This window comes from Silene latifolia, chromosome 11 (genome assembly GCF_048544455.1).
Source record: "Silene latifolia isolate original U9 population chromosome 11, ASM4854445v1, whole genome shotgun sequence".
In the NCBI taxonomy this organism is placed as follows: domain Eukaryota; kingdom Viridiplantae; phylum Streptophyta; class Magnoliopsida; order Caryophyllales; family Caryophyllaceae; genus Silene; species Silene latifolia.
In genome coordinates, this window is record NC_133536.1 from 196,495,157 (window position 1) to 196,521,800 (window position 26,644).

The 26,644-nt window shown below is 36.0% G+C and overlaps 2 protein-coding genes across 2 annotated transcripts; both read right to left on the reverse strand.

Moving 5' to 3' along the window:
• Window positions 1-1,535: 1,535 nt before the first annotated feature.
• On the reverse strand, window positions 1,536-2,270 carry LOC141614588 (secreted RxLR effector protein 161-like). The gene has a single exon (XM_074433335.1). It carries the CDS (start codon window positions 2,268-2,270, stop codon window positions 1,536-1,538), a length of 735 nt encoding a protein of 244 aa, XP_074289436.1.
• A 2,148-nt stretch (window positions 2,271-4,418) lies between these two features.
• Window positions 4,419-5,294, reverse strand: LOC141614589 (uncharacterized). Its single transcript, XM_074433336.1, has one exon. It carries the CDS (start codon window positions 5,292-5,294, stop codon window positions 4,419-4,421), a length of 876 nt encoding a protein of 291 aa, XP_074289437.1.
• Window positions 5,295-26,644: the final 21,350 nt, after the last annotated feature.

The following is a 26,644-nucleotide window of genomic DNA, read 5'->3' on the forward strand; positions in this document are numbered from 1 at the left end:
ATTGCATTTGTGTGAGAAAGTATTGTCTTATCTGTTACCCATCTTGATATTACTGACTGGCTAGTCCCATAAGCTTCAGCAGTACTATGTTGAGTGGTCCTTTCTGAAAGGGGGATTTTGTTGAACTTCTCAACATTAAAAACCTGCCTTGTATGACATTTTTTGCCTTTCAATTTGCTGTTAACATTTACTGCTTGGCCTGCATCCAACTGCTTCTTTGTTTCATTCCAGATCCTTGTGATACTCTTCCTACAAACACTGAACTGGTCTGCAACCTCTAGCATTATACCCCTTTGGATCTTTCCATTATTGCTTCTTAACAATAAAATTTGAGAAATCTTACTTCTTTCTAAGTTTGTCAAGTTTTTAGTCTTCATTTATTGCTGTTTGTGAGAAATAAATGTGGATGAATCATATTTTTTGGCTGTTTTATGTGGATTTATTATTGTAGGAAAGTGTTTTTTTGGTTGTTTGTGTATAAATGATCACTTTAGTTGCCACTATTCTATTTATAGCTAACTTGAACTTTGCACAAGTTTAAATTTGGTGAAAAATTTGGGCGCAAATTTTAGAGCCATTTTCATTTTGGCTCCTTAAATGAATTTGGTGCCAAATTTGAATGAATAATGCACTTGGTGTCCTTTAGTTTGACAATTTGCTTATTCAATATGGACTTCCAGAATGAGAATGAAGGTATAAGAAGATCCTTACTGAAATCTGAAGTCCAAATCCAACAACAATATTTTGTCAATTTTTTTTTTTAGCAAACTTGTTTTATTAATTTTAGAATTCAATTACTGTGTAATTTTCTTATGAAGTGTAAATTTTTAATGTCAGATGTAGAACTCCAAAAAATTATCAAGTACTGTAATCATATGTAGAACAAAAAACTGGTAATGTACTGTATTTGTACTCTTTTTTAATCAAGTACTCCAATGGGAAATTATCAATGTAATCTCAAGTCTTAATCTTTTGGAGGGAAAGCTTAGCATAAGCATGTCTACTTAAATTTCCTTAATCTTACTTTCCTCTCTCCATTCACCTTGGTCCACCATGTCCTTTATTCATTTTTTAATCCCTCCCTTAATTCTTGTGCACAAAATGAAAGGGACAAATTGAGTGAATAAGAGGGAGTATATTTTATTAGGATCGGAAGGTAGTAAAAATATTGATTATAGTGGCTGAAATTTTATAGAGAGAAATAGAGTAGGAGATGTAGAAGAGAAGACTATATTTTGTATTACTCAACTCATATTTTACATCAACCATTACATGGGTATTTATACTAGACATAAGAAAATTCTAGAATGACTTTTCATGATCCAAATCCTTATCATTAACAGATACATGTACTACTTTATTCATGAACTTAGACTATTCAATGAACCAACCAAGACCTTTGATATACTATGAATGCACATTAGTCAACATACTCCCCCTTAATGTGCTGCCACAACTCCAAGAAGCTCCCTCAACTTTTGGAACTTTTCCCTTGGAAGTGCCTTCGTAAAAGTGTCCGCCACTTGCTCCTCACTTTAGCAATAATTGAGCTCGATCTCACCTTCTTCAATAGCTTCACGAATGAAATGATGTTTGATCGCAATATGACGACTGCGACTATGATAAACTGGATTCTTTGCCATTGCAATTGCGGATTTGTTGTCACAAAAAATTGTAGTAGCATCCTTTTGAGCCTCACCAATATCTTCCAAAATTCTTTGCAGCCATATAGCTTGAGATGTAGCTATTGCAGCTGAAACGTACTCAGCTTCGGCAGATGATTGAGCCACAGATTTTTGTTTCTTTGATGACCAAGAAAACATGCCCGAACCAAGAGAAAATGCATAGCCGGAGGTGCTCTTCATATCATCAACACAACCTCCCCAATCGCTATCACAATAACCAAATAACTTGATTCTTGGACTCTTATCATACTTGATGCCAAAATTTGTAGTGCCTCGGATATACCTCAACAATCTCTTTGCCGCTTCAAAATGATTTTGACTTGGATCTTGCATAAATCTTGACAACAAACTTGCACCATACAATATATCTGGCCGTGTAGCCGTGAGATACAACAAGTTTCCAACCAAACTCCGATAGAGAGAGGCATCAACCTTTTTCCCACCATCATCTTTCATTAACTTCTCACTCACAATGAGAGGTGTTGTAGTAGGATTGCAATCAAGCATCCCAAACTTTGCCAAAATATTTTCAGCATACTTATTTTGACAAATAAACACACCATCTTCATTTTGAGAAATCTCCATACTAAGAAAATGATGTAGCAAGCTCATATCTTCATCTCATATCTCTTCATCATATCCTTCTTGAACTCAAGAATCATCTTTTCATTGTTTCCGGTATAAAGCAAATTATCCACATAAAGAGCAACAATGAGAATAGATTTACCTTCAACCTTCACAAATAATGTTGGCTCACTTTTTCTCTTCTCGAATCCCGTTTGAGCAAAATAATTCAATGTTGCTATACCAAGCACGAGGTGCTTGCTTCAACCCATAAAATGCCTTCTTCAACTTGTACACTTTTCTCTCTTCCCCCTTTTGTAAGAAACCTTGTGGCTGCTCCACGTAGATCTCTTCCTCCAATTCTCCATTTAAAAACGCAGATTTTACATCCAATTGATAAAGCTTCCATGATTTTTTTGGCTGCTATGGAAATGAGTGCTCGAATAGTATCAAACCTATCAACTGGTGCAAAAGTTTCACTAAAATCAACTCCGGGCTGTTGTGTATAGCCTTTAGCCACCAACCCTGCCTTTTTTCTCTTAACAGAACCATCCGGATTCAACTTCACTTTGTATACCCATTTGACACCAATGATTTCCTTGTCACTTGGCTTCTCAACTAGCTCCCAAGTCTTATTCTTCTCAATGGCAAGAATCTCTTCTTCCATTGCTTTTTTTCAATCTTCTTCCTTGAAAGCTTCTTCAAAATTTTCTGTTCTAAGACACAAAAATTGCATCTAGCGTACATATCTTACAAATTTGCCCTTGTTCCCGCTGAACATGGAGAAGATGACCTTGAACTTGAATTTGTACTTGTCGAAGAACTACTTGGTGAATTTAGAGGACTATCTATTGGACTCCCATTTGGAGTTGAATGATCTTCTTCTTCATCATTTTCCTCTTCCTCTTCTTCAACATCCGATTCATCATTATCTTGAAGAACTTCACCATTTGCAATACCCTTCTTCTTCCAATCCCAAGAAGCATTTTTATCGAACAACACATCTCTGCAGATCAAAACTTTGTTGTCCTTCAAGCTCCAAACTCGGTACCCTTTCGACATTGAACTGTATCCAATAAAGTTACTTTTTTCACTTGCTTCATCCAACTCTGTTCTATTTTCTTTCGGAACTTGAGAGTAAGAAATGCATCCAAACACCTTCAAGTGTCTCAAAGATGGCTTTCTTCCACTCCATGCTTCAAATGGTGTTTTGTTGCATAAGGCCTTTGTTGGACTTCTATTGATCAAGTATACGACCGTATTTACAGCCTCACCCCAAAAAATCTTTGGCAATCTTTTCGCATGAAGCATAGACTTGCCCATTTCTTCCACGGTTTGATTCTTTCGTTCACTTACCCCATTTTGTTGCGGCGTATAACGAACAGTGAGTTGCCTATCAATGCCTTCATCCTCACAAAAATTATCAAACTCCTTGTTATTATATTCCTTCCCTCTATCACTTCTAAGAAATTTAATAACATGGCCACTTTGTTTTTCAACAAGAGCCTTAAACTTATTAAAAATGGAAAACACCTCAGATTTTTGTTTCATGAAATATACCCAAGTCATGCGAGTATAGTCATCAATAAAGAGAATGAAGTACCTATTGTTGGGATGAGTCGGATTCTCCATTGGACCACACACATCCCGTATGAATCAACTCCAATTTCTCCTTTGCACGCCAAGCTCCACCCTTCGGAAAAGATTCACAATGATGCTTCCCAAGTGCACATCCTTCATAAAATTTATGAACCTCTTCAATCTTCGGAAGACCTTGAACCATGTTCTTTTGTTGAAGCATCTTGAGACTATGGAAATTCAAATGCCCAAGTCTCTTATGCCACAACCACGAATCTTCAAGAACATGAGCTTTTAAGGCTACATTTTCACCATATTTGAAGATAAGCGGAAAACTTCGATTTCTCTCCATTTTGATACTAGCAACCAGCTATTGTGTATCATTTTTATCATAAATCTTGCAATAATTATCCATAAAAATCACCACATATCCATTCTCCACAAGTTGTCCCACACTCAACAAATTTTGGTCCAACTCCGGGACAAGCAAAACATTATGAATATACTTGGAACCCTTCTTTATTTGCACACAAATCGTACCTTTTCCTTGCGCCTTTGCCATAGCTCCATTTCTCATCTTTACTTGTGAATTTATGGAAGTATCCATAGCCACAAAATTGATTTATCTCCCGTCATGTGATTGCTACAACCGTTATCCAAGTACCACACATCATTCTTGTACTCTGTCGCACTTTGACAAGCATAAAACATATTTCCTTCACTTTCTTTTTCCTCCATAAAATTTGCCGTTTGTTGCAGATTTTTCACTCTACATTCCTTCTCCTTGTGCCAAAATTTTTGACAACGATAACACTTTGGCTTCCCTTTGAACCAACAATCTTCAACACTATGACCACTTTTTCCACAAATCTTACAAGCTTGAGGATTTTGTGAATTTCCTCTTCGCTCATAATATTGTCTACCACCTTCAAAATTATTTCTTCCTCCACCACTACAGCCTCTACCACGACCTCTACCTTGACCGCCACCATTTCTACCACCTCTAAATGACTCTCCCCTTTTTTTATCACTACTTTCACCATTTTTCTCAAACTCTTTCGACCCAATACTGAGCTTAGATTGGAAAGCACTCTCAATTGATTTTTCAGAGTGTCTTTCTAACCTTTTCTCATGAGCCTTTAATGAACCCATCAACTCTTGAACAGTTAAAGAAGCAATATCTTTAGTTTCCTCAATAATAGACACCATATAATCATATTTAGGAGGCAAACTAGCAAGAATTTTTTCAACAACTCTACTATCTTCAACTACTTCACCAAGCCCTCTCATTTGATTAATAATATCCATCACTCTAGTATAATAATCTTTAATACTTTCAGATTCTTTTATTTTCAAATTCTCCAACTCTCTCCTAAAAGTTTGAAGATTGACATTTTTTACCTTTAAATCGCCTTGGAACTCCTTTTGAAGAATCTCCCAAGCTACTTTAGAGATAGTTGTTCTCATAATTTTTGAAAACAACTCCGTTGAAACACATTGTTAGAGAAGTGAAAGAGCCTTCGCATCCTTCTTTTATCCTCCTTCAATTTCTTCTTTCCCGCATCATTCAAAGCCGCTATGTCTTCGGGTCTTCAAACCCATCTTCAACGTACTCCCACAAATATTTGGAAATAAAGATTGTTCTCATTTTCATGACCCAATGGTCATAATTCTCACCGGCAAATATTAGAATAGGGGATGAATCACTCGAGTTCGCCATATTGACAAACTATATTTCTTGAACTACCTTCAGAAAACCTAGCTCTGATACCACTTGTTAGGATCGGAAGGTAGTAAAAATATTCATTATAGTGGCTGGAATTTTATAGAGAGAAATGGAGTATGAGATGTAGAAGAGAATACTATATTTTATATTACTCAACTCATATTTTGCATCAACCATTACATGCGTATTTATACTAGACATAAGAAAATTCTAGAATGACTTTTCATGATTCCAATCCTTATCATTAAGAGATACATGTACTACTTTATTCATTAACTTAGACTATTCAATGAACCAACCAAGACCTTTGATATACTTGTGGATACCTCATTTCTGCACCTCCCGCAAACCACCCGGTGCTGATTGGGCCGTATGTTTGGTACACGGAACGATTTATGACATTTCATAAGTTTATCGTCAAGTGATAGCTCAAATACTTGTGTCTACCCCTTGGTTATCACCTAGGTATCATTACGGTCGTTTTGACAGTAATTAGAGTACATTTGGAGTCCGGTGCAAAAACCGTCTTCATTTCCTAAAACCGTCAAATCTCGAGTCAAAGGCAATGTGCTTGTCTACCTAAGGTTAGGATGTCATAAAATGTTAAGATTATATCTCATTTTGTGTCTCATGTCACTTCTTTGGGCTAAACTCAAAGTTTACATTACAAAATGTGTATTTCATTTAGCTAAAATGATAATCCGACCTTTAGTCCCGTTTTACGAGGTGATAACGACTTTTTTGGGCCAGGCCTCTTTAACATAAAGTTCTAGGTCTTTCTTTTAGCTTTCAAACGCGACCGAAATCACCTTAATCAGAGTCTTGTAGAGAAAGTTCTGCCTAAAATACGATAGGCTGTCAAACGTGTTTTCTCGCGCAGAAGGAAACTACCCGAGAAAGGACACAACAAGTGTTGCGCCTTTTGAAGGATCGCAGCACCTGCTGCGTCTTTTGTCAAGGTTTTCTTTTTGTCCAAGTTTCCGTGTTTTAACCTAAGTTGGTTATTTCCGGATTTTTCCTTCCGTATCTTATTCTTACCATAATTCCTCCGTGTGATTAGCATAAATAGGGACCTTCGTTCCTTATATTTCTCACGCGAGTGTCCGCCCTTCTCTTCTCCCTTTGCATTCTAGGACCGTGCTCTTTGCTTATTGGCGTCTACGTGCTTGAACTTTTGACCACGTAAGCTCGGATCCTTCTGAGTACCAGCCTCGTTTTGCATGACCGACCAATTTGACCAATTCCACTCAATCAACTTAGTTTAATTCCTCTTACGAGGGCACTTTCATCATACAAGCAATCACTAATCGTTAACTTAGTCAATCTCATATCGTCAAACATGTAAGTCTGAGGGTGTAAATCCCATGTTTTATTGTATTTTCTTATTGTATAAATTATTGTAAGATTTACGTCAAAAACATGTTTAAAACCGATTTATAAAACCCTTTTATCAAACCATTTTTACGGATTAACAGAAGACATACGTCGAGAAGAAACGCAGCATCTGTTGTACCTCTTCATGAGGCTGTCGCAGTTTCTGCTTTTCTTCTTCTTTCTTTCTTCGTTGATTCGTCTTTTTGTTCTGTTTTCTTTTTTTTTTCTTCATTGTTCATTCGTATAATAATTTTAATGCATATTTTATAATTTATCACTTTTAATTTCCGACTTAAATCCCAAGTAATCAATATTTGCGGGTTTTCGTCATTAAAATCAAACCCGGATTTTAGAGATTAGATTCGTTCATATCAAGTCTCTGGAATTCGCCTTTTGTATATTTTTCATCTGTTTGTCATCATCTTTATCAGTAGTTTAACATATTTTAAAACCTAATTAAATCGTATTAATAAACCTAATTAGATAATTCATTTGTAATTCGTAATTAATTCATTTTAGCTAATTTGAGTCCTTTTTTTATTGCTTTTATGACCAACTTGCATGTAAATAATCTGTTAAATCACTTCTATCCGAGTCAAATATCAATAATCGATCATTAAAACATCAATGAACATTAACGATATGCAGTTCCGGCTTCACAGTCAGAACTCAACTCAGGAACAGACGCAGTGACCACTGCGCCTCTTCCAAGGGACGCAGCTCTGCTGCGCCAGTTCCGCGGTAAATTCTGCCTCTGAACTTCCGTTCTTGCTTTGACCTAGTTTGTTAGTTTACGTATTAATCGACTATTAATCGTAATATCACCATTAATCTGTTCTTTTTCTAACCTTATTTATTTTCCTTTTCTTTTCTCAAATTATCCGTTTTAAATGTATTTTCGACGTAAATCATTGAACCATTGTAATTATTGTAATTTTAATTATCGTATTTTATTGTATCTCTTTATTATTGTTTGTATGCTTTCACATGTAATCAAACCTAAATTACAACTTGACATTAATGAGTGCTAAATTACGTGTTCACCGACATAGTTAATTCTTACATGCTAGGATTAAAACGTTGTTTGTTGCAGTGCATGCATATAATCGACAACATATTGACTATAGATGATTTTCCCTAATCATTAGTAGAGACCGCTATCGAGGCGGGCGGGATTAGGTGTTCGATCAAAAGAGCTTTCTAATACGTACCCTCACCCCTTACTCCATAGCTCTGTGAACATCCGTGTTCATTGGCATCCACGAGAGTCATTCTAGACATAGAATTCTAAGGGTAACGAGTTCTTGGTGTCTATGTCATTAATTTGTGTCTTGACATGACGCGAAGTATTCGAACGGTTTCCAATTTTCCACAATAAATTGGTGGCAACTCCACAAATGCAAACGCTTGTTTTCCCAAGCGCCCCCGTGGCCCCCCCCCCTCCCCCCCCCGTGCCCACAGTTTGACGTGATCAAATACAAAGGCTCAATCAAGAGAAATGACCAAGATCAATATCCGAGGCTGTAGTTATCAACATCCCAAGTTGATGTGAGTATGCTTAGTGGATGTTTCGATTCCGTTCTAAGTTGTACAGGACCTGAAACTCCGTGTTCTTTTCTTACCTATTTCATGTCTGGCAATAAAAACCTCACTATAACCCTATTTTAGTACGGGCATATCTCAAGAGATTCTAGGACGAATCCAGACCATCTCCCTTGTTAACGACCCATGACGGAAGGCAAGCCCATTCCCCACAACAAACAACCCGTGTTACTAAAGAACAACCTGTTTCACACCCAAAGGTGCTAGTCTGACTCAAATACATGGTAGAAAACCAATCCAAGACGATACGGGCCATGATCAAATACAAAGGCTCAATCAAGAGAAATGACCATGATCAATATCCGAGGTCGTAGTTATGCCCGTAATCCAAGACAAAGAAGAAAGCTCAATCCAGTCCATGTCAATATCCAAAGTCAAAGTTATCTTCAAAAACCTGAATCAAGAATCTGAGCAAACGATGAGATATATTCCAGACCAAGAATCCGAGTCTGAATCAAGAACAAGCCTGAAGTCAAATGCTGAACAGAACAATGCTGAAGTCTACATAGAATCAAGACATCAATGAAGATGGTCCGCTAGCACCCTCACTTAGCCTTTTACACACCATAAAGTTCTTCTCGAGACAGTTACATGGAGATATTTAGGAATTTTGAGAATCCTCTCAAGCTCGTCAAGTATACCCATCCTTTAGGGCCAAGACCTGGAAACTTGAACCCATATCAATTAACCTACCTTTATGTGCTCAGGCTACATCAAGCCAAGAGACTCCATTTCCAAGCCATATTACAAGCTATAATCCCATAAAGCCTTAACTCCACAGAATCAAGCTCCAGAGATTTGTTCATTAAAGACTCTTATTACTGAGCTCCACATTCCAAATATCCAATCCAGTTTTACCTTGACCCATACACGGAGTCTTCAATACTTTTCTACCTAGAACGGGACATACCCATATCATTCTTAGGGTCCACTACACCTCTTTGGTCTATAATCAGAGGGAGTTATCTCAAATCGATTCTTCGAGTCACCAAAGGAATATACCCTTGTGACCCATGCAGGCATGCACTTTAAGGTCCTAACAACATAGCTTAGGCACACACCTGAACTACGAGCATGGTTTGATTTCACCTTTTCAGGTGGGTACGTAGGCAGTCCTTTCTTACACAAGAAGGATACAACCACAACACCCAAACAAAATTAACCAAACCTCAGAACTACGATCTGGTTTGATTTCACTTCGCGTGAATACGTAGGCAGTCGGCCTCAAGGACTCAACCATCCCAACTTTCAACCTCAATTAACAACTTTCAACCACCTCAATTATCAACCATCCCAATTTTCAACCTTCTAACCTCAATTAACTTCCCTCCACAACCAACACCTCTATACTAGGGGCTCTTCTTGTCGCCCAGTCTCCCTTTTTACCAAATTCCAGAGTCATCTTCTCATCCTGAAGGTTTATCTTCTGAGATGCCACACTTCCTTTATTTCTCTCTTATTTTAAGTCAAGCTAGTGCTTGGTCCGGACAATGGAAAGGTCTTAGATCGATTCTCCAAGTTATCGTGCCTCAAGAGGAGTCTCTTTTACATCAAACGGTGGCAAAAAGGTGTCCGAGTAGACAACGGGTCCATGGCTTATGCCTTGCCTTTATATGCCCCAATCTTTCTTGCAATTCTTCTACCTTTGGAACTGATACGCATTATCACCCATACTTGGCTAGGGGTTGCGCATACTTAGGCAAAGTCTGTCAAAATTATCCATGTGTCGCGTCAAATCTAAGTCAACATTACGTCAGTCTATCATTTCGCGTCCTAGTAGGTCTATGTCGTGTCAGGTCCTGCGTCTAGAGCCTATTTGAATATGCATAACGCATTACAAATGACAAATTTCTTTGAGCAAGTTTTAAACAACTTTTATAAAGAAACAACTTTTGCAAAACCTATGTGTTTCCTCATTCGAGGCCCATGTGATAATTGCTTAAGTGCAAATGTGTTTATGTGCTATTTTACTATTAGATTGCGTTCTTGTGTGGCTACTAACCATGAAGATAGTTAGGAAGCAGTGCTCGCCCCAACTGGGGGCTTCTCTCAAGTCTTCATTCTCCCTAGCAACGATCAAGACATTCCCTAGCAGTATTCGCAGTGATGCTGAAAGTTTCTTCCATGGCGATCATGATGCTCCTAATCGTTGATGTGTTCCCAGCGAGAGTTCATGATCACTAATCGGAATTTCGCTTGCAAATGATCCAAGCGGAATTTCTCGGCAGCGACGCTAAGGATGCGTCACTGTCGATTTATTCTCTTCAGTGATGCTAAGGACGCACCGTTGTTGATTCGATCACCTTTATTTTCCTCAGCGATGCTAAGGACGCGTCGTTGTTGATACCCTTACCTTTCTCCTCAGCGGTGCTAAGAGCGCGCCATGTTGACTCAACATATTATTCTTCCCCCACGGAGTTCGAGAGATATAATTCCCGAAGAGTTCTGTACCTTTAGATACCCCTTTCAGGATAAACCTTCAGGTCTTTCATAAACTTTCCTGTACCTTTAGATAACCCTTTCAGGATAAACCTTCAAATCTTTCAGATCCTTTAGATATCTTTCAAGATAATCCCTTTAGATAACCCTTTTAGGATAGTACTTCAGATGATCCTTCCTTCAGCCTTTATTTCTTCAGATAATCCTATATTCCTTCAGACAATTTTCTGGACAATCTTTTCAGCAACCTTCAGATGATCCTTTCAATAGTTCTTTTTAGTTAAGTCAACCTGTTCAGTCCTTCAGAGAGTTGTCCTTCAGCCTTTCCATTAGAGATAGCCTTCAGAGTTAGCCTTCAGAAGTGTGTAGATACCTCATTTCTGTACCTCCCGCAAACCACCCGGTGATGATTGGGCCGCATGTTTGGTACACGGAACGATTTATGATAGTTTATAAGTTTATCATCAAGTCATCGCTCAAACACTTGTGTCTACCTCATAATCGTCATCTACGCACCGATACAGTCGTTTTGACAGTAATTAGAGTACATTTGGAGCCCGGGTCAAAAACCGACTTCATTTTCTAATAACCGTTTAAAATGCCGAGTCAGAATGTTCTGGAATGTTCCGGATATTTCTATTCCATATTTTCAATCTTTTAATCTTTGGTAAAATATATCCCGAAATTATCTTAAAAATATTAAGGAAATAAGATTAATCCGATATTCCATAATAGAAACACGGAAATCTTTCTTCCGCAGGAGGAAACCACTGGGAAAAGACGCAGCAGGTGCTGCGCCTCTTCCAAGAGACGCAGTGCTTGCTGCGCCTCTTCCTCAGTCCTTTTCTGCGTATTGTTTCGTATCTTTTCGAGTTTCACTTCCCGACGACAGGTCCTTGGTTCAGACCCCTTGAACCACCTCGCGTCACCATAGTCGTCAGGTTGTAATCTACGATTGACCTAATGACTATACTTTGACTTTCGCCTTGTCCAAGCCTCACTCAAACTGGGGGCTCTGCAGATACCTCATTTCTGCACCTCCCGCAAACCACCCGGTGATGATTGGGCCGCATGTTTGGTACGCGGAACGATTTATGAGAGTTCGTAAGTTTATCGTCAAGTGATCGCTCAAACACTTTTGTCTACCTCATAGTCGTCATCTACGCGCCGATACGGTCATTTTGACAGTAATTAGAGTACATTTGGAGTCCGGGTCAAAAACCGTTTTCATTTCCTAAAACCGTCAAATCCCGAGTCAAAGGCAATGTGCTTGTCTACCTAAGGTTAGGATGTCATAAAATGTTAGGATTATATCTCATTTTGAGTCTCATGTCACTTCTTTAGGCTAAACTCAAAGTTTACATTACAAAATGTGTATTTCATTTAGCTAAAATGATAACCCGACCTTTAGGCCCGTTTTACGAGGTGATAACGACTTTTTTGGGTCAGGCCTCTTGGACAGAAAGTTCTAGGTCTTTACTTTAGCTTTTCAACGCCACCAAAATCACCTTAATCAAAGTATTTTAGAGAAAGTTATGCCTAAAATACGATAGGCTGTCACACGCGTTTTCTCGCGCAGAAGGAAACTACCAGAGAAGGGACGCAGCAAGTGCCGCGCCTCTTTGAAGGATCGCAGCACCTGCTGCGCCTTTGTCAAGGTTTTCTTTTTGTCGATGTTTCCGTGTTTTAACCTAAGTCGGTTATTTCCGGATCTTTCCTTCCGTATCTTATTCTTACTATAATTCCTCCGCGTGATTAGTATAAATAGGGACCTTCATTCCTCATATTTCTCACGCGAGTGTCCGCCCTTCTCTTCTCCCTTTGCATTCTAAGACCGTGCTCTTTGCTTATTGGCGTCTACATGCTTGAACATTCGACCACATAAGCTTAAAATGCCGAGTCAGAATGTTCTGGAATGTTCCGGATATTTCTATTCCATATTTTACAATATTTTAATCTTTAGTAAAATATATCCCGAAATTATCATATAAATTATTAAGGAAATAAGATTAATCTGCTATTCCATAATAGATACACGGAAATCTTTCTTCTGCGGGAGGAAACCACTGGGGAAAAGACGCAGCAGGTGCTGCGCCTCTTCCAAGAGACGCAGTGCTTGCTGCGCCTTTTCCTCAGTCCTTTTCTGCGTATTTTTTCGTATCTTTTCGAGATTCACTTCTAAAGTTTCTTCGAAACCCTAATTTCCGTCGTGTGATTAGTATAAATAGAGACCTTCGGTCTCACATATTTCTCACGCGAGTGTCTGCCCTTCTCTTCTCCCTTTGCATTCTAGACCACGTTCTTCCTTTTTGGCGTCTACATGCTTGAACTTTCGACCACGTAAGCTCGGATCTTTCTGAGTACCAGCCTCGTTTTGCATGACTGACCAATTTGAGTAACTCCACATCAATCAACTTTAATCAATCTTGTTTAACTTTCTCTTAGAGGGAACTTTCGTCATACATTCGAGTCGAGCATCACTAAACGTTAACTTAGTCAATCTCGTTTCGTCAAACATGTAAGTCTGAGGGTGTAAATCCCTATTTTAATATTGTTCTTTATTTTTGTAATCATTATTGTAAGATTTACGTCGAAAACACAGTTAAAACCGATTTATAAAACCTTATTTCAAACCCTTTTTACGGATTATCGGGAGACAAATGTCGAGAAAGAACGCAGCAACTGCTGCGCCTCTTCGAAGGGACGCGGCACCTGCTGCGCCTCTTCCTGAGGCTGCCGCAGTTCCTGCTTCCTTCCTTCTTCCTTCGTCTTTTGTTCGTCTGTTTGTTTTTATTTTGCTTTCGATTGTTCATTGTTCATTAACACAATAATTTGGGTATAATAATTTTAACATGTAAATCATTAATATTTCATTCATCTTCTAAATCCTGACTTAAATCCCTTATAATTCATATTTGTGAGTTTTCGTCATTCAAATCAATTCGGGTTTTTAATGGTTCGATTTATCCATATTGAGTCTCTGGAATTCATCATTGACATATTTCCATCTGTTATTTATCGTCACCATCATTAGTTCGTCATTAATAATCTGTTTAGTCTAATTAATTTGATTAGTTTGTTTAATTTGTATTTCTAATTAACTTATTAATCTTATAATTAACTCGTATTGATTAGTTTTGTCCATGTTTTATCGTTTTTATGACTCAATTGCATGTAAATAATCTGTTAATCACTTCCATCCGAGTCAAATAATATAATCAAGCATTAAATTTACCAACGACTATTAACAATTTGCAATTGCGGCTTCACAGTCAGAACTGAACTCAGGAACAGACGCAGCGACTGCTGCGCCTCTTCCAAAGGACGCAGCTCTGCTGCGCCTGTTCCGGGTTGAGTTCTGTCTCTGAACTCCTGTTTCTGCTTTGACCTAGTTTATTAATTACGTATTTAATTAACTATTGCTCGTATTATCACCCTTAATCTGCTCGTTTATTTATTTGTTCTTTCTTTTCTAAAACCATCCCTTTTAAATGTATTTTTGACGTAAATCAATAAACCCAATGTAATTATTGTAATTTTCTTTATTGTATTCGTATTGTATTTCTTTTCTCGTATTGCTTGTATACTCTCACATGTAATCAACCTAAAATTCTACCTTGACATTAATGCATGGCTAATTACTTGTTCACCGACTTAGTCTAATTCTCACATGCTAGGATTAATTTATTGCTTGTTGCACTGCATGCATATAACCTTCAACATATCAAGTATAGACGATTTTCCCTAATCATTAGTAGAGGTCGCTATCGAGGCGGGCGGGATTAGGTGTTCGATCAAAAGAGCTTCCTAATACGTACCCTCACCCCTTTCTCCCGATCTCTGTGAACATCCGTGTTCATTGTCATCCACGAGAGTCATTCTAGACATAGAATGCTAAGGGTAACGAGTTCTTGGTGTTCATGTCACTACTTTGTGTCTTGACATGTCACGAGGTATTCGAACAGTTTCCAATTTTCCACAATAAATTGGTGGCGACTCCACAAATACAGAAAAGCTTGCTCGCTTTTTGCCCCCGTGGGCCCGCGTGCACAAAGTGTAGAGATAGCCTTCTGAATTAGTTTTCAGAAGTGTTAAGAAGTTTCTTCAGAAGCTCTGTAACCCCTAATGCCTTCAAACACCAAGTTATCTTCAGACCAAAGAAATTTTTCCGAAGCGCCTTCAGTCTCGATTCACCCAGGGGTATATCAGGTATGATTTCTTTTTAGCTGGCGAGCCTCCTTACGTAGTCTAATGGACTTAAAACGACCCTCCTCGGAAGTCGACAGACTCTAAAATGTTCCCGACGACAGGTCCTTGGTTCAGACCCTTTGAGTCGCCTCGCGTCGCCTCGCGTCGCCATAATCGCCAGGTTGTAATCTTCGATTGACCTGATTGCTATACTTTAACTTTTGCCTTGTCCAAGCCTCATTCAAAGTGGGGGCTCTGTAGATAGCTCATTTCTGCACCTCCCGCAAACCACCCGATGATGATTGGGTAGCATGTTTGGTACACAGAACGATTTAGACATTTCGTAAGTTTATCGTCAAGTGATAGCTCAAGTACTTGTGTCTACCCCTTGGTTATCATCTAGCTGTCATTACAGTCATTTTGACAATAATTAGAGTACATTTGGAGTCCGGGTAAAAAACCGTTTTCATTTCCTAAAACCGTCAAATCCCGAGTCAAAGGCAATGTGCTTGTCTACCTAAGGTTAGGATGTCATAAAATGTTAGGATTATATCTCATTTTGAGTCTCATGTCACTTCTTTGGGCTAAACTCAAAGTTTACATTACAAAATGTGTATTTCATTTAGCTAAAATGATAACCCGACATTTAGGCCCGTTTTACGAGGTGATAACGACTTTTTTAGGTCACGCCTCTTTAACAGAAAGTTCTAGGTCTTTCTTTTAGCTTTTCAACGCCCTCAAAATCACCTTAATCAGAGTCTTTTAGAGAAAGTTATGCCTAAAATACGATAGGCTGTCAAACGCGTTTTCTCGCGCAGAAGGAAACTACCAGAGAAAGGACGCAGCAAGTGCTGCGCCTCTTTGAAGGATCGCAGCACCTGCTGCGCCTTTTTTAAGGTTTTCTTTTTGTCCATGTTTCCGTGCATTAACCTAAGTCGGTTATTTCCGGATCTTTCCTTCCGTATCTTATTCTTACTGTAATTCCTCCGCGTGATTAGTATAAATAGGGACATTCGTTCCTCATATTTCTCACGCGAGTGTCCGCCCTTCTCTTCTCCCTTTGCATTCTAAGACCGTGCTCTTTTCTTATTGGCGTCTACATACTTGAACTTTCGACCACGTAAGCTCGGATCCTTCTGAGTACCAGCTTCGTTTTGCATTACCGACCAATTTGACCAACTCCACTCAATCAACTTAATCAACTTAGTTTAATTCCTCTTACGAGGGCACTTTCATCATACATTCGAGTCGAGCAATCACTAATCGTTAACTTAGTGAATCTCGTTTCGTCAAACATGTAAGCCTGAGGGTGTAAATCCCATGTTTTATTGTATTTTCTTATTGTATAAATTATTGTAACATTTGCGTCGAAAACATGTTTAAAACCGATTTATAAAACCCTTTTATCAAACCCTCTTTACGGATTAACAGAAGACAGACGTCGAGAAGAAACACAGCAACTGCTGCGCCTCTTCGAAGAGTCGCAGCATCTGCTGCGCCTCTTCCTGAGGCTGCCGCAGTTTCTGCTTTTCTTCTTCTTCCTTTGTTCTTCGTTGATTCGTCTTTTTGTTCCGTTTTCGTTTATTTTTTTTCTTCATTGTTCATTCGTATAATAATTTTAATGCATATTTTATAATTTATCAATTTTAACTTCCGACTTAAATCCTAAGTAATCAATATTTGCGGGTTTTCGTCATTAAAATCAAACCCGGATTTTAGAGATTAAATTCGTTCATATCAAGTCTCTGGAATCCGCCTTTTGTATATTTTTCATCTGTTTGTCATCATCTTTATCAGTAGTTTAACATAGTTTAAAACCTAGTTAAATCGTATTAATAAACCTAATTAGATTATTCATTTGTAATTCGTAATTAATTCATTCTAGCTAGTTTGAGTCTTTTTTTATTGCTTTTATGACCAATTTGCATGTAAATAATCTGTTAAATCACTTCCATCCGAGTCAAATGTCAATAATCGATCATTAAAACATCAATGAACATTAACGATATGCAGTTCCTGTTGGAAATCATATTTTGAATATCACATATTTTAGTTTAAAGTTTTAGTCATAAAAACTTAAGAATCTTATGCATGCAAAACATATAAATAAGTGTAGAGAAAAAGCGGTTCCTTACATTGAATATTTCGGTTTATGGGCACAAGTAAGGTCTCCTACTTTCACTTGTTCTTGAGCTATGATGAGTAATAGGATGATCCTCCAAAGACTTCAAGTATAGAAGCCACTCCTCTTGATTGCACCCAAAATTATCCCATATCTCTACTAAATAATATGTGCTAGATATTTGTTTAGTAGTTTACCTTAAAATTGATTACTAATACTCATATATTACACTAATAATATTAGTAATGTGATTGAACAATTTGAATCAAGATTTCTCAAGTTTTTTAGAGAAAGATGAAGGAGTAGAGAGAAACATACACGTGTATTTCTTGAACATGCATAAAGAGAATTAACTAGAGAACAAAACAAAAGTCCCCTTGGGAGTGTGAAGAGTGTCACGGTTTAGGGGAGTAAAATGGACCAATATATGGTCCTTCCCTTTTTACTTTTGTTCTTATCTAAATGTATATGTATGCTAGCTAGTTAGATTAGGTATGATTACAAGCATTTTATCTCATAAAATAAATCAACCACAATCCACTACTACTACCTTCATTTCGGTCCATATGTATAAAATGGACTTCCATTTTATTTTGTCAATTTGTCATTTGTCACACAATATGTCACATGTAGTATTTTACATGTTATTAATTAATTTAATGCATATTTATCACATAAATATCATTTTATAAATTAATTAAATTACATTCAACAAATTGCCTAGTGATACTTGATCACATAAATAAAATGGGTCATTTAATTATAATTCACAACATCTTGTAATTATAATTAACCATTCATTCTCATCTCTATTGTTTCACAAACAATAAACAATTTTAGTAATAAAATATTTCAATTACTAAAATAAATCTTCTTTAATCACATTATAATAAGATATCAATATTCTCTCTCTCACAAATGCATTGTTCAATTTTAAGGAATTGATTAACTTGTATCGTCATACAATTAATCAACTTTACAGATAAGGGCATCATCCTTTAGGTGTGACCTTAAGGGATCAACTGACCACCACCGTCCCACGACAGTAACTTCAAACTCTAGCAAGCCAATCGTTACCGATTAATGTTGATCAGTTGACTATAAAATAAATCATCCTTTACGTATTCTTAAAAATGAGATTTAAACATGTGATCATTATGATCGACAATTGTGATCGCATTATTGTCGGGGACACTCCAACAATCTCCCACTTGTTCTCGACAAGTGTGCGTCACCAATTCTCTTGTCCTATTACTATCTCCCACTCAATTCAAGGTGTCTTTCGGGTCGTACTTGATCATATCGAGAGTGGTTTCCTCGATCTGGAGAATAACTGATTGACCGGAATTATCTACCATAGATACCTTCCGAGCGTGGCGACGCATTTCAAGTTCATTACTCCTCGAGTGGCCCTGAGATATTGTTTTAACCCTGACAAGGGGGTGAACAATTCCTATCGCATTATTCCCTTCGACTAGCCACAACCATCATAACACAAAATATGCCCATTTGACCTCATTTACGAAGGTCGTAGTAACATAAATCAAAGTTAATCTGAAACCATGCCATCTTGGGCGAACAGTCTTTAGTCAAAAGAATCGACTCATTAGAATACTATAGTAGCTCTCGCCACGACCAGGCGTTATAAATTTGCCAGAACTCTATAAGCGGTCACTGCCCGACAAAGTGTTCCTAACATTCTGCCTATGTGATCGACTAGTCATCTCACATGACTGTATGGCACTGAACTTGCCATCAATCGCATCACACTCTAGTCACTTCGAGACGTCACCTCATACAAGTAACTATGGGTGAATACTATGTTAATCCGGGTTCACTTTAACGGGGTTCAATATTGTCTCTACAACCCGTTTGGATGTAACAAAGTATAAAAGGAGTTTTCAGATATAAAAACTCGAACGACAAATGTGATTATCACATATGAATAGTTAATACCTGATTACTACTTCATATTCTATAATTCAGTTTGATCTTGAATGTAGTTGTTCATCTCAATCCAATTGAAATGACTTGACTCATCTTGTTAAGCCTATGAAAAGGCTTTGGTTAGTAGGTTTTATCAACTTCTTGTACCTTACTCAACCTTACTACATACTTGTTTTCCTTTGTAATGTATACATTACAAAAACTTTCTGAGTACGTGTCTAGATCCAATCTAGACATAGGCCCTCTAGCCTTAGAATCACTCCCACTGTTTTCACAGTGTGCGGGACCCATCCCTCTCGCACATTTCATGATTGCAAGTGTACTCTATTTCCGTTGTGAGGATCCTCATTGTTCTTTATTGCTTAGAACGATTCTAACAAATCCATTTATTAAATAACATAGCCACAATAGTATCTTAACCATCCTAATGTGTTTTGATTATGGTTTTGTCGGAAACCATGCGCAATCTCAATTGTCAATTGTCATTCGTGTAACATCCTTACACAAAATTGCATCAAAAACACTTAACTTTCCATCCTTAATGCTTCCTCACGCACTTAAGAATAATCTATATGGCTACTTGGTAACTATTACTTAAATTCGATTTTGAAACAATTCATCATATACTTAAAGCATATGAAGTGTTATACATCATTACTTATTTAATTGATCCGGCAACGGAAGCAAATGGAATCAATCAAATATGTTCAACTCGATTGAATTAGTCATGAATCTTATCAACATAAGACTTCTTATTTGACGCTAATATCATGTGGATTTATCTCCATAAATCCAGATATTAAGATGTATTTTTTTTCTCCTAGTCTTAAATAATTCCCAATAATCAATATGTCATCCATATATAAGACTAATTAAAATTTCCGTAACTCCCACTAAACTCCATGTATAAACACAACTTCTCGACTTATCGAGAAAAGTTTTATAACATGATCAAAACATTGATTCCAACTCATTGATGTCCTACTTAAAACTCTCTCTTAAGTTTCACATTATCTTAGGATGACAAGAATCTACAAAACTCAAGACATGTGTTGAATACATTCCTTCTAATTGAAGAAGTGGGTTTTAGATTCACTTGCTATATGTATATCATCATAATGAAACACAATCCCTAAGAAGATCCGAATAGTGCAAAACACTTTGTAACTAATCAAGCTTTGATATCTCTCTTTGATATCAAATAATTCCACTCGTAATTTATTTCGGATTTTCATGGCTCTAAGCCTTGTATTGAGTTGTGACTTAAACACTCTCATGTAAGTCATATATTCATTACTTTCCAGAAGTAACTTGAATCAAACAATTTCTTTGTAAGTTGTAAGCTCTTTACTTTCTAAAAGTAACACTAATTCATCATCTTCAACAAGTGATGACTTTAACCTCCTAGGTTTTGAAGAAAAAACGTCTTACACAAAACGTCTCATGTAGCCAAGAAAGACCAGTTTCTTGCGACATAACATTCTTTTGTGGCTCTTGAAATATTATCTCCCACTCTGTCTTCTAGAAATAAACTTGTATTCTAGGAAGACAGCTTCACGAGTCACAAACTCGTTGTACTTGTGATTATAGTAAGGGAAAATGAGCATTTGTTTCTTGTGAGAACTTACAAGCATGGTTTAGATTTAGTGGAAAAATAACTGACAAAATGATAAAATCCCCAAAATAAGATCAAGTAACTTAAAGTAACTTGATTAAAGTCCAAACCATATCGAATAGGGTTTGATTTCTTTATGCAACCACACATTATTCCATAATGCGTGCTAAGAGAGATTAATTTGTGATACTATATCACATTTCATTTGGCTTATATCAAAGTCTTCACTTTGATAACCCCATTACGACTAGATCGTGATTCTTTAAACTCTTTGAACTTCTTCAAAGATTTCTCTATTTACCTTATTAAGTGAACACATTAGCGTCAACTTAAATCGTTGGTAAAAGAAAATGATCAACCTATTTTGGATCAATGATTTACAACCTCGATCTCCTTTTCAACCAAAAGGCACGAGACATCTTGTTTTGAATACAAGATACGCATATACCATAAGATCTAATGGTTTCAAGAGTACTCGATAACTCTTTGCGTTCATCATTCCAGAATCTAAGGTTTAATCTTGGGTTACCAATTTGAGTCTTGCATCATCTTCATGATATATCATTCTAGTTTGGTTTAGAATATAATCACTTTGATAATGGACTAGCCATACATCAAATCATGGTGTATAGGGTCACAGAAGTGAAACCTCTTTTGTATCTTAACAAGTTTATATTCTTATTTAGAGTTTATATACTTAATAGTCATAATTAAGGTACAACTTTAAACCCAAAACTAGTTTGAGCACACAATGACTCTATCTCTCGACATTTTTTGATGCTAGTCGTCATATTCTAATCATCCTATGTATCGAATACAATGATGAAAACCACCATCGGTTTCTAATATTGACGAAGTGGTACTAGCAAATTTATGTCAATCAAATAAACATTTATAGAAGAAAGTCTCATTAGATGTCCTACAACTAATTTGCTTATTGTTCAACAATTTGGGGTAGTTTCCTTTCTAGTGTCCAATACTTCAAAAAAGGAAACCTTATCGATTTGAATTGATAGGTTTAGTCTTTACTTTTACCTTTGTCTTTTCAATTCCATTCTAATTTTTACTTCTTTGAACCTCACCCTTTTCGTAACGGTTTAAGAGAACGCTCCCACTTATTTCAATGAGTCTTTGCTAAGAGAAGCAAAGTTGAAAATCATGAAGACTACTCTTCATTTGTTTGTTTAGTCTTGTTTAGTCTTAAAACTTTCATTGAAGTGGTTGCGGTATTTTGGTCAATTTTGATTTCCAACAAATCTAGTTACCAAAATGATGTAACATTTCAAAGTACTTAACTCAATTAAGCATATGAGAAACAATTCATTGTAAGTAGATATGTTAGTCAAGAATCAAAAACCCTTTTGATCATGAATAACTTTTATCTATACTCTTCTCAAGAGATCCTTCCAATGGATAATACGAGGTTTTAGAAGAAAATTCATATTTGTCAATAGTTACGATGTTTTAATGGAGATTTTGTACTAAAATCGAAATGACATCGTATAAATTGAGGTAAAGATATAGAACAATATGATAACGGAATAATGAAAAAAAAAAAAATTTATCGTTATAATAATACTTGTAAATAATTTAAACAAGTTTTATAGCATTTATCTAGTGACCTCTACCCAACTTGATAAATGATTCCGAGATCCAAATTCATATTAACTTGGGCACGGGGTAGCCGATTAATCCCTTATTAATATAACTCGGTGGATTAACTCTTTAATCGATTCTACTTTTAGAACTCTCGGTCGATAAAATTACTCTAATATTTATCTTTAGCCCGGAACACATGCGACTACGGTCACGAATACTTCCGTTGAGCTCAATCCAAATTTCGAATAAATGTGTCCATGATCCAAATCCATATTAACTTGGGCACGGGGTAGCCGATTCATCCCTCATCAACATGAATTCGGTGGATAGACATTTATCACCCACTTCCCCTACGTAACAAGGTTTGTACCCCAGTGTGGCCGAGCGCACTCCCTCACGAAATAGGTTTTCATGGTTTCTAATTTTTGGTAAGGCTAAGTCTCAATTGTTTATTTTAGCGAGAGGTCATGTCAATTTATTATCTATCACGTTTTAAGTGAACTAAAGCGGTGAACTACGATAATTGTAATTGACACGGTCGATAAACTCGATTAAAAATGCATGTTTAGTTATGGCGATTTAGCGATGCATACAACATATAAATAAAATGCAAAGCATAAATATAAAGTCCTAGTATGGCCTTCCTAAAATAGTAAATCTAATAAACTATTACAAATTCGGAAACCAACTCCTTTGGTCCCTTGAACTTCGGTCTTGGCACGCATTTCAAGGCAACACTTTCTTTGACGGATCGCCTTCTCGAGTGGCACCGTCTTCAAGGTACTCCGGAATAAATAAATTACAAAATGAATTACATAACTTCCTATTATACATTTGTAATAAAAATAAAAATAAATCTATTAAATTACAAAACGGTGATACGAGATCACAATAATTACAACCGAATCGATATTCCCATACATTTCGAGTAATATCAATTAAAACTAAGGCCATACTAAGTAAAATTACATAATTTAAAAATTACATAAAATTAAGTTATGACAATCATAAATAAAATGTAGCATTATAATATGTATGAACATGCTCAATTTTATGCTAAATCGCCTTTAAGAGCCAATATCGTATATTAATCGGTTTTTACGGATTTGCGTGATTTAACCTTTTAAAATCACAATGATTACATTAATTCATATTTATGTACAAGTTAATTACCCTAACCACTTAGGACACAAAATTAGTCTCCACTAATATTTTGACAATAATTAACCTTGATTTCTTAATATTGTTCATAAATGGACCCAAAAATATAAAAATTATGCTATAAACTTCCAATTAAATTATATAATTTTTAAATAATTTCAAATTCAAAATTTAAACTCATGAACATTCTGGAAAAATACCATGACACTCATAATGTTCAAAACTTAGGTTAAAAATTTTGAAAATTTATCGAGAAAAACAATGTTGCGGTTTATCGATTTTAACAATTATGACCATAAAAATATGAGAAAAATTATATTCATCAACTTTTCACTTTTAGATCTGAAATATATGATAAAATGCAACATGTGACGTTTTTACTTTAGTCACGAAGTATGTTTTATCATTATTACTAATTATAGTCACTATTTATGTGATTTTTCATCAAAAAATCATAAATCATGCATAAAGACTTCATTATAGCCAAATATTTTACACACATCTTGTAAAATTACATGTGACAACATACTAAATATCAATGACCAGATTCGAAATATAACTCATATTAACCTATTTACCCATTTAAATACGATTTTAACTTGAAAAATCCGTATTTCGAGCAATACAACTCATTTTATCATGAAAATTTAAAGGCCAGCAGTAGATAATATATGTGAAAATATATCCAAAACCACTGAAAAATTCGAAGTTTAGCTAATTTTCGTCCAAAAATGACATTTTTATCATAAAAATCACATATTAATGCCAATATTATATAAAATGAACAATAAAATCCATAAATAAACCAAAATGTCTTAAAAATCACTTAGGACCAGAAACTTTTAATATGCAAAATTATTTCATGATTTATCTTCATAAATCCTAAATAACAAGTTTTATATGTTAATTAAATTAACTCGGAAAAACTAACCTGATTTTGCATGCAACAACCGTGATGCTCTGATACCACTTGTTGGAAATAATATTTTTAATATCACATATTTTAGTTTAAAGTTTTAGTCATAAAAACATAAGAATCTTATGCATGCAAAACATATAAATAAGTGTAGAGGAAAACCGGTTCCTTACATTGAATATTTCGGTTTATGGGCACAAGTAAGGTCTCCTACCTTTATTTGTTCTTGAGCTATGATGAGTAATAGGATGATCCTCCAAAGACTTCAAGTATAGAAGCCACTCCTCTTGATTGCACCCAAGATTATCCCATATCTCTACTAAATAATATGTGCTAGATATTTATTTAGTAGTTTACCTTAAAATTGATTACTAATACTCATATATTACACTAATAATATTAATAATGTGATTGAACAATTTAAATCAAGATTTCTCAAGCTTTTAGAGAAAGATGAAGGAGTAGAGAGAAAGATGCATGTGTATTTCTTGAAAATGCATAAAGAGAATTAATTAGAGAACAAAACAAAAGTCCCCTTGGGAGTGTGAAGAGTGTCACGGTTTAGGGGAGTAAAATGGACCAATATATGGTCATTCCCTTTTTACTTTTGTTCTTATCTAAATGTATAGGTATGCTAGCTAGTTAGACTAGGTATGATTACAAGTATTTTATCTTATAAAATAAATCAACCAGAATCCACTACTACTACCTTCATTTCGGTCCATATGTATAAAATGGACTACCATTTTATTTTGTCAATTTGTCATTTGTCACACAATATGTCACTTGTAGTATTTTACATGTTATTAATTAATTTAATGCATATTTATAACATAAATATCATTTTATAAATTAATTAAATTACATTCAACAAATTGACTAGTGATACTTGATCACATAAATAAAATGGGTCATTTAATTATAATTCACAACATCTTGTAATTATAATTAACCATTCATTCTCATCTCTATTGTTTCACAAACAATAAACAATTTTAGTAATGAAATATTTCAATTACTAAAATAAATCTTATTTAATCCCATTATAATAAGATATCAATATTCTCTCTCTCACAAATGAATTGTTCAATTTTAAGGAATTGATTAACTTGTATCGTCATACAATTAATCAACTTTACAGATAAGGGCATCATCCTTTAGGTGCGACCTTACGGGATGAACTGACCACCACCGTCCCACGACAGTAACGTCAAACTCTAGCAAGCCAATCATTACCGATTAATGTTGATCAATTGACTATAAAATGAATCATCCCTTACGTATTCTTAAAAATGAGATTTAAACATGTGATCATTATGATCGACAATTGTGATCGCATTATTGTTGAGGACACTCCAACAGTTCCGGCTTCACAGTCAGAACTCAACTCAGGAACAGACGCAGTGACCACTGCGCCTCTTCCAAGGGACGCAGCTCTGATGCACCTGTTCCGGGGTGAATTCTGCCTCTGAACTTCCGTTCTTGCTTTGACCTAGTTTGTTAGTTTATGTATTAATCGACAATTAATCGTAATATCACCATTAATCTGTTCTTTTTCTAACCTTATTTATTTTCCTTTTCTTTTCTCAAATTATCCGTTTAAATGTATTTTCGACGTAAATCATTGAACCATTGTAATTATTGTAATTTTAGTTATCGTATTTTATTGTATCTCTTTATTATTGTTTGTATGCTTTCACATGTAATCAAACCTAAATTACTACTTGATATTAATGAATGCTAAATTACGTGTTCACCGACATAGTTAATTCTCACATGCTAGGATTAAAACGTTGTTTGTTGCATTGCATGCATATAATCGACAACATATCGAGTATATATGATTTTCCCTAATCATTAGTATAGGCCGCTATCGAGGCGGGCGGGATTTGGTGTTCGATCAAAAGAGCTTCGTAATACGTACCCTCATCCCTTACTCCAGATCTCTGTGAACATCCGTGTTCATTGGCATCCACGAGAGTCATTCTAGACATAGAATTCTAAGGGTAACGAGTTCTTGGTGTCTATGTCATTACTTTGTGTCTTGACATGACGCGGAGTATTCGAACGGTTTCCAATTTTTCACAATAAATTGGTGGCGTCTCCACAAATGCAAAACCCTTGTTTT